The sequence below is a fragment of the Micropterus dolomieu genome, linkage group LG15 (assembly GCF_021292245.1).
Source record: "Micropterus dolomieu isolate WLL.071019.BEF.003 ecotype Adirondacks linkage group LG15, ASM2129224v1, whole genome shotgun sequence".
In the NCBI taxonomy this organism is placed as follows: domain Eukaryota; kingdom Metazoa; phylum Chordata; class Actinopteri; order Centrarchiformes; family Centrarchidae; genus Micropterus; species Micropterus dolomieu.
Genome location: NC_060164.1, coordinates 17,247,356 through 17,257,230, shown reverse-complemented (window position 1 = coordinate 17,257,230; position 9,875 = coordinate 17,247,356). Strand labels below are relative to the sequence as shown.

The following is a 9,875-nucleotide window of genomic DNA, read 5'->3' as shown; positions in this document are numbered from 1 at the left end:
GACAGGCAGCAAAGCAGCAATCTTGTCTGTCTAAAGACAATGATTCCACCTAGCTGCCATGTTGTGCACACAAATGTGCTCTGAGACATCAGTCCTGATATATGTCACCTTGCACAGTGAAATTTTAAGTCTGCGAACAAGTCATAGATCCTCCATGGATATTAGATTTTTAATGCACACTTTACACCTCCCAAAGTCTGTTTGTACTTTTGTACTTTTATTCAAAACCAAGTATTGATTTTACATTTACACAACTTCATCGTCGCACTGTGGCATTACAGAGAAATCTATCAATAAAAAACAGAAGTAGTACTTTCATCTGGAGCTTAAATGCAATGTCTACTACTTCTTAGTCAATCGGCAGAAAAATTAATCTACAACTATTTTGATAGCTGATTTGTAATTTTTCAAGCTAAAATACCAAAATATTCTTTAGATCCAGCTTCTCAAATGTATATTCTTCTTCTGCAGTTCACCGATTTAAATTGTTGTAAATGGAATATCTTTGGGTTTTGGGCTGTTTTTTTCAGATACAGCAAGTAATTTGAAAATGTCACCTTAGTCGTTGGGAAATTGTGATGGGCCTTCTTCACTATTTTCTGACATTTAACCAAATGATTGGTTGAAAATAATCGGTAAATCAATTGACAATGAAAATAGCGGTTGCATCCATCTTTGAGAAATCATTTTTATCGCAGAAACATTACAAAGCTTAACAAGACAAAGTAGCAATAACAAGCCATTTACACACCCAGCATGTGCACAACCATCCATGACTAAACTAAGCAGACAGGTCAGGCAAAAAATCCATTATGAACACTCAACAACATCATTGCAGATGTATCCCAGACAAAGTCACAGCAAGTAAAAAATACATGTAAAACGTCGTGCAGGTGCCACCCACATGCAGGCATCACTTTTTTAAAGAGGTCTTCCTCATTGTAGTAGTTGGACTGTGCTTTGGGTTTGCATTACAGTCAGGACTTGAGCTTTTTAGCCAATGTTCTCCATGATTGAAATTCTCAGTCAGCCATCAATCTGCATTATAGACTGGTTTCCTCTTGTCTGGTGGGGGCTAACTGAAACAGATTGAGACAGCTCTTGCTCACTGCATCACTAATGGCTGCCAATGAAAGACGTCTCTGTGCAGTTCACCCGTATGTGGAACAGGATCACGTCGCAGTTCAGAACGATAGGGAGAACACAGCTCAATATAGGGAGTCTCTTCTGCATCAGTCAACAGTCAACAGCATCCTCATCCTATTGACTAAATGTTGCCCAGAAATAGAATCTAATCACTGGGTTTGGACAGGCTCTAGTTCTCCTAATGGCTTACCATTAGCTGACTGGAACAAAGCCCAAAGTATAGAAAAATATAACAATATATTCCAAGGTGCATGACAATAATGGGTTCTCAATTATTGCCATGGCACCTGAATACTCATCTGTGCTTATAGTCTATACAACAGCAGAGACCAGAGGGGGCTGATAGAGAAAATGATTACTCACTGGTCTCTGGTTTAATCCTTCTCATTGTTTTCTTTCACACAACCCTCCATTAACCTGAGGAAAGGGCACAAAAAAAACACATGCTAAAATTTGGTGAATATGCATTTTCTCCATTCAGCTGTGTTGAATGGATAAAACAGGCGAGAAAACCTAAGTGAAACAATTTTCAAGCCATTCTGCGGGAGGGCCACAACACAGTCATTACCTGCATGGCATAATTGACAGTGAACACAGGCAATCCTGTTAATTGATTATCTAGACCCATGCTAATGGAAAAGGCAAAGCCTCATTGTATTCATAACGCCCCTGTCAGGAACATTTCCAGACTACCACAAGACTACCAGAGACCCAATTATGTTTCTAGACTCCTCCCCAGGGAGCCCAACTTCTACTTTTCAGATTGTTATAACCCTATGCATATTTACCTATAGCCTTTATATGTATTTATAATTACCCTATAGGATGTCGATCCAGTCAGATATTTCATAATGGAATAGTATCTCTACAGAAATATAACTTGATTAAAAGTACCCCCCTCACTGTTGGTGTGTTTTTTTTCATCCAGGTTGAGAGAAGGATGCGGGGGTATGGGCCCCTCTCCCCTCTCGTCCAGGATTCAGCCTCCAGCTCCTCCTCTGATGCATCGTTTGCATCAGTTCTTGGGAACACTTGTCCGCGCACTGCTGCACCTCCCCACAGTGCATTCGCGGACTCCACTTGACCAGATGATGACAGACAAACGCTCAAGAGTGAAAATGGCATGTTTTTAATACACCTGAAGTCGGAATTAACGTAGAATGGAGACGCGCCTCGGTCACTACCTTTTTATCATTTTCTCCGAGTGGATTTGGCTCTTCACCTTAACTTCCATCCTGGGCGGAACAAAAGCGGATGTAAGGTGCATTCCCTCCTGCCAGCTGCCGATAATCACAGCATCCCCCCGGGAACTCTCTGCGCTGGATTTGACTAATTTTGGCGAGGCACCAGCTGGAGAATTCGGTGGTGGATTTGAGGGGTCACCGGGAGCCAAACCCACCGCCGGCCGGGACGAAAAGCACAACGTTGCGGAATTAACCGCGAGCGGAGAAAGTTCGTTCAAAGTACAACCGCGTTTGGGGGGAAATAACACAAGTTGTCTCCAGAGGGACGCGTTGAACGGCCAGCAAAAACTTTCCCACCCGAAAGTGTTTTCTCGAAGTGCTTCGGGCGCGGCCGCCCCTTCTCTAAGTGATGGTGACTTAACCGAAAACAGCACCAACGACGGAAACAACAACAGATTTTACGCTGAAAATGGGGCGCCGGTTGATGTGACGGTGGAAGAGGACACAGAGGTGGCCAGTTGGAGACGAACACGAAGTGCGAGGAGCGCGGAGACGTGGTCCGGATTCAGACCCGAGCGCGGGGAGGATGCTTCGTTGTCGGACCAGGAGGAGTTTCAGCTCACAAGTTCGACATTTGCACTCGCCGGGGACACGGCTCACAACCAGGCGATGGTGCACTGGTCCGGACAAAACAGTAGCGTAAGTAGTTCGATAATGTGCACCAGATTTACGCACGGATCTCGTTTGACGCAGTGTGGTCAGCGTGTACTCACATGCTCATTTGGGTAATTTAAAGCATTAGTTGTAACCGACAATGACTCGAATAGATGAGACGTAATAGAGATGAAATGTGTGACTGCTGAGAGGTTGCAGACTTTGAGGGAATTTGTCTTGCCTTGGTTCATTCTCTCTCTCTCTCTCTCTCTCTCGTGCCACCCTGCCCCCCTCTTCCCCCTACTCCAGCTATGCTATTGTTTATTGATTAGCTGACTTTGCATATATATATCTAAATAATATAAGTTCTGCAAAGGCTTTAAATGTCCTCTCCTTTTGTCATTTTCTCTCCCATTTTCATTCACACACACACACACACACACACACGCGCAAATTGTGCCTTTTTTTGTCCAAAAAAATGGCTTTGGCTACAGGCATCTATTTCTTGCATACATCTGAACAGTAAACCTGTATTTACCTTCTTGCTTGAGCCTTAGCCACCTTGCTCAAGGAGAGGTGAATCATGCTGCAAAAGGTTAAGTATAGCCTACTGCTGATGGACTGATGCACTGTGTTCTTACAACTTATAAGTTTAACAGACATTTATTTATGTGTGAGAAGACAGCTACTGAAGGGTAAAACTGAAGTCCATTATACAGCAGATCAGTTGTATCTGCTTATATAACACGCCATATACTACAAAGAATGTAAGTGCGTTTCAGTAAAGAGAAATGAGGATAAAATGACATACAAAATAGCATCATGGTAATACTATCAAATACTAAATATAGGAACAGAGAGATAAACATTCCAAGTTGAAAGCTAACAGAAATAGATGTTTGTAAACCTTGCTTAAAAACGCTCACTAGGTTGCTTCCCTAATATCCGGGGAACTGGCATTTCCCAGCTTGGGAGCTTCCAGTTTTCTTAACATCTTTGGTTCCGAACATCTAACAACCCACAGTGGCGGATGTGAATCAATGTGAAGGCGCTTAAAACAACAGGGGGTCTGCGGTGTATGCTGGTCTTAAGCCATTCTGAGCTCTACTATATATACATGCAAAGGGACAAATCAATTCCAAAAGATAAGTTCATACAAAACCACACACATATGCTCCCATTTTCCCTGTTTGATCAGGAGTCAAGCAGCAGGATTTGAATCATTTGTACTCCCTAAATAGACTTTTCAGTAAATGTATAGTAGTCTAGCCTGCTTGAAATGTAAGTATGAATTAGCTTTTTGACATGGCAAGTGCATCCTGGCCATATTTCTGAGATGAAAGAGGAGGTATGATTTAATACTAAAATATGAGTAACACACTTATACATACGGCCTAGGCTTGATCTGGGGAACCAGAGATCCAAGATTCTTGGAAAGTGCAATCTCTTTGGGCAGTCCAGACAGACTGTGAGCCACTTTAAGGCATTTGTATCATTTGGCTCTACAGATATGTATAATGTGTGTCATCAGCTGACATGACATCACATGGATGACATCATGTAAAGGCAGCATGTAGAAAGAAGAGCATGAGACCAAGACAGTTTCCTTCTGCTTAACCAAAATAAATGTTATATTTCTTAGACACTCGCTACCAAAATGGCATCATATTTCCTCCCAGTCATGTATTAACAAAACAGATTTAAAACACATTCAGCAAGACAAACCATTTCACAACGAGAGTTATATCAATGTTGCAATTTAATGCATCTAGGGCTGCAACAAATGATTATTTTCATTGACGATTAATCTGATTGTTTTCTCGATTAATCGATTAGTTGTTTGGTCTACAAGATTACTTATGTTACTCAAATCTATTATCATAATAGTTGACAACTAATCGATTAATGGTTGCAGCTCTAAATACATCTAATGCAGCACTAGATCCAAAAGAACAAATGTTCCAAAATATTCAGCTTCTGTAATGATAAATATGCCAAATTTGACTTTTCATTTGCAAAACTAAAGCAAATAGATAATAAAAAAAGCAAAAAAAGGGCATCAAAATAAACCCAAAACAAAGAGCTTACATCAAGTTAAGATTTTAAAACTATTGCCTTCCTTGAGGAAAAGTTTGACATTTGGGGAAATGCAAACGAATGAAAACGCCCACCACTCTCATGTCTGCACAGTAAAAATTAAGCTAAAGCCAGCAGGTGATTAGCTTAGTTTTAAGATTAGAAGCAGAGGGAAACGGCTAGCCTGACTCTGTCCAAAGGTAACAAAATCTGCATACCACTGCTAAATTGACTAATAAACATGTTATATCTTGTTAGTACACAAACAGAAATAGGTGTACTAGGCTGTCTTGCCATTTAAGCAGTTCCACAGTCTGATTTCCAACATGGCTGCTGTCAAAACATTTATTACAAGTGGTAGTGAGCTTGTTTCAATATTACTGGAGCAGCATTTTACATGTTGTGGACACTGTAGTCTTGACTGACTTGACTCTGCTGTGATGCAATTCTTCGCCATTTTAACGGTTTCCATTCATTATGCTAAAATGCTAGCTGCATGCTAAGTATATAGCATACAGACTTCTCATCTAACTCTCAGCAAGAAAGTGAATAAACAAATTTAAGCTATTCCTTTGATTTAAATAATTTTCCTTTTAATGAAAAGAACATGCTATACATTACAGCATATATTTCTCTTTGATTCATTATCACCAGGATTTGGCATAATCTTTTTTTACATTTACATGACAAACTTTCTAGTCCTGTTTCAAAACATTTCCCCCCTAGTGGCACAGAGATTCATTTTGCCTACTAAGAATAAATGTGTACTTATTCCCACTTCTGCTACGTGCCGCACCCTCTCTTTCTGTGTAGGTGCAGACCAGGTGGTCACCAAGGAAGCTTGTTGGACTTTCCAGCTGGTGTAGTGCTTGGAAATCTATTTAAGGTAGTGATGGTGATGGAACAGTGGATAGGACACATGCCTTTGGTCCACCAATATGTCCCTGAGCAGGACACTTAACCCCTAGTTGCTCCAGTACTTAGCAATTGTAAGTCGCTTTGGATAAAAGCGTCAGCTAAATGAATAAATGTAATGTAGTTCTAAATTAGCCAAATTCTCTTCTCCATTTTAAACGTCTTTGTTTCACTTGTCAACAATTACAGTTCAGTCAGTCCCTGGGTATGAAGAGATTTGAAAGAGGTTTAGCAGCCAGTCATATGTCAATAAACCTTATCTTACAGGCCATATGATGAGCGAGCGACAGACAGTTTGTAAAATAATTAAGCAGATATTCTGGCTAACAAAAATGAAGACATAAGAAATGGTTTGGGGTCTGTTGAATACGTGCAGTGCTCATATACGTAATATCTCCTCAGGCTTGTTAATGTGACTAAGTTTTTGTGGGAAAGTCCTGCTCTGTTGTGACACTTCAGGCAGTTGTCCTCACATGTCGGCGTTGAAATTACATGAAATTAGGTTTTCATGGTGTGTTTGTTCTGAAATCTGATAATTGATTTAGTATTAGGCCTACGAAACACCAGCCAATTTGAACACGCAGAGCTTGTTATTGACTTGATATTTAGTTTTCCAGAAACCTAGTGGGTGAATGTTCTTTTATAAGTTGTCCAATTACCACATATTGAAGACTAGTCTGCACTGTCATTTTGGCTTTTCAAACAACATGAAAACCAAGGAAAACGCAAAAGAGTGCTCAATCTGTATGTGATTCATGTGGTTGCAGAGGTAACCATCAGTTTCTTTAAAAGATAATGAACTGGCAATGTGAAGAAAAACCCAGAAGGTCATTTAAAAATACTTACCTCTGTTCATGATGATATTTTCAGAATCCTCAAAAACACTTCTAATTTGAACAATTTAACTGCAGCAATTTAAATGGTAAAAAGGACTGCATTTATATAGTGATTTTTTACCTTTACCGAAAAGGCACTTCACAATTTTGCCTCTCATTCACCCATTCAGACACACACTCACACGATGGTGTGACTGCCATGCACGGCCCTTGCTTTGCCTATTGGGATTCAGATGGGATGTCTTGCCTGGGATCAAACTGCCAACCATAGGATGAACAAGCAACCTGCTCTACCTCCAGAGCCACAGCTTTAATCAGCATGTTTCAATGATTTGATTATGATGAAAGAGATTGTAATAAAAGTATATAATATTATTTTCTAAAGTACCTCTAATGTAGCATTCATGCTGCCATGGCCTTGACTGGTTTGCCTGCAGGAGCCAGTTTTACAGCAGTAAATGTAAGGGCTTAAATGTGTGAAGGTTATTAATGTGCAAACAAGATATGTTTATATGTATATTTGATTTAGTTGGGTTTGCTTTGAGTTTGTCAGTTTTTATTTGAAATTTGAACTACAATTTGAACAAGCTAGGGGAAAAATCACATCAGTCTGGATTGATCTGTTAAAATGCAAAATTCTCAGTGTGTAATTCTAAGTGTTAAAATCGAGGGCAACTGGACTTCACCTCTCATTGAAGAGGCTTCTTCAGTTCTAACAGACTGTCCGGGAGTTTAGTATTTAACCTCTGTGGTGTCGTTGTCAATGTGATGGATACCACCTGGTGCTTTAGTGCTCCTGGCTGTCTGACAGTCCTTATGGTCACCTGAGGCCAAGTCTGAACGACCGTTTTTGGTGTTGCCACATGAGAAGTGTGAGCGTTTGTTCAATCACCTGGGAAGGGATGAAAGGACAGCATTGTAAGTGTCCAGTGCTGGGTGTTTGCATGTCCTGTTGCCCTATCAATACACTAGGCTTTTGGTAACCAGCTATTGCAAAATGGAGAAAACTAGTGAGCAATGCTGAACAAATTATCATAACACTAAACCATCAACAAAGTAATGTCAAGAAGCATTTTGGATGGAATAATTGTTTGAAAGTGAGGCTGTTTTTCTGACTTTGTAAACTGTAACTGCCTTAAGCTGGGCAGACACAGAAGACTTTGTTGTGTTAACTCATGCTGAAATTGTACGCTTTTATTAATGAACTTTTTTTACGATCTTAAATCGGCCTTTCACCATGGCCAAAACATAATGCTTCTGTGCTCACACAGTACATATCAGTCGAGGGGTCGCAACGCGGGTCGGTTAAAATCTGACTTCATCTGTACAGTTTCTGCTCTGCTTGACAGTAACGTTAGCTCGCCACTTAAGTGAGAAAATATGTACAGTAAATTCTACAACATATTTTAGGATTAGGTACGTAGGTTGCATTTAAAATAATACCAAGGAATGACATGTTTGTTTTTAATTCATTCAGACTTTATCTCTTGCATGCTCCTCGTGTTTGTATGTGTTTTATTCAGGTGGTCTGGTTTCCAAACACATGCAAGTGAAGTGAATCAGAAAGTCTAAATTGCCTAAAGGTGTGAATATGTTTGTCATTCTGTGTTAGCCCTTTGAGACTGTCAAACTGTCCTGGGTGTTGCCCAGTGCATGCTGGGATAGGCTCCGGCCCCTCATGACCTTGAACATGTCTGTCTGTATTTTGTTTCCACTCTATTCAGCTGTTTTAAATGCCATGCATATAATGTTAATCACTTAAAATTCTCCACAGAAGAAAAAATATACAGGCAGCACACTGTATTTTTTAAGAGATATCATTGATGATAGATATTTAACTGAAGAAAGACAGAGAAATATACTCCTCTCCTAATTGTGTTCAAAAGCAGTTTGAAGTGGACACCATCTTTCCTTTTTTTTTTCTTCCTCTGTGTTGAAGCTAGAATGAAGGTCCCTACAGCAGACAGTTTTTTTTGTCCTAACAAAATTTGTTGATGGATTGCCTCTGTCTACTTCTCACTGGCCTTGAGTTTCAGCTTGCACTTCAGTATACAGGTGCTGGTCATATAATTAGAATATCATCAAAAAGTTGATTTATTTCAGTAATTCCATTCAAAAAGTGAAACTTGTATATTATATTCTTTCATTACACACAGACTGATATATTTCAAATGTTTATTTAATTTAATTGTGATGATTAAAACTGACAACTAATGAAAATCCCAAATTCAATTTTTAGAATATTAGAATATTACTTAAGACCAATACAAAAAAAAGGATTTTTCGAAATGTTGGCCAACTGAAAAGTATGAACATGAAAAGTATGAGCATGTACAGCACTCAATACTTAGTTGGGGCTCCTTTTGCCTGAATTACTGCAGCAATGCGGCGTGGCATGGAGTCGATCAGTCTGTGGCACTGCTCAGGTGTTATGAGGGCCCAGGTTGGTCTGATAGTGGCCTTCAGCTCTTCTGCATTGTTGGGTCTGGCGTATCTCATCTTCCTCTTCACAATACCCCATAGATTTTCTATAGGGTTATGGTCAGGCGAGTTTGCTGGACAATTAAGAACAGGGATACAATGGTCCTTAAACCAGGTACTGGTAGCTTTGGCACTGTGTGCAGGTGCCAAGTCCTGTTGGAAAATGAAATCTGCATCTCCATAAAGTTGGTCAGCTGCAGGAAGCATGAAGTGCTCTAAAACTTCCTGGTAGACGGCTGCGTTGACCTTGGACCTCAGAAAACACAGTGGACCAACACCAGCAGATGATATGGCACCCCAAACCATCACTGACTGTGGAAACTTTACACTGGACTTCAAGCAATGTGGATTCTGTGCCTCTCCTCTCTTCCTCCAGACTCTGGGACCTTGATTTCCAAAGGAAATGCAATTTCCTTTCATCAGAGAACATAACTTTGGACCACTCAGCAGCAGTCCAGTCCTTTTTGTCTTTGCGAGACGCTTCTGACGCTGTGTCTTGTTCAAGAGTGGCTTGACACAAGGAATGCGACAGCTGAAACCCATGTCTTGCATACGTCTGTGCGTGGTGGTTCTTGAAGCACTG

General features: G+C 40.3%; 1 protein-coding gene across 2 annotated transcripts in view; it reads left to right on the top strand.

Moving 5' to 3' along the window:
• Positions 1–9,875, top strand: part of LOC123984416 (VPS10 domain-containing receptor SorCS1-like) — an 84,288-nt gene that overhangs the window by 30,371 nt on the left and 44,042 nt on the right. Inside the window, exon 1 of one of the 2 annotated variants that reach the window (XM_046071289.1) lies at positions 2,307–3,029. The exons of the other annotated variant lie outside the window; for it this stretch is intronic. Within the exon in view, the coding sequence (XP_045927245.1) occupies positions 2,307–3,029 (723 nt within the window). Of the gene's footprint in view, positions 1–2,306; positions 3,030–9,875 lie in introns of those variants that run through there. 2 annotated transcript variants of the gene reach the window in all.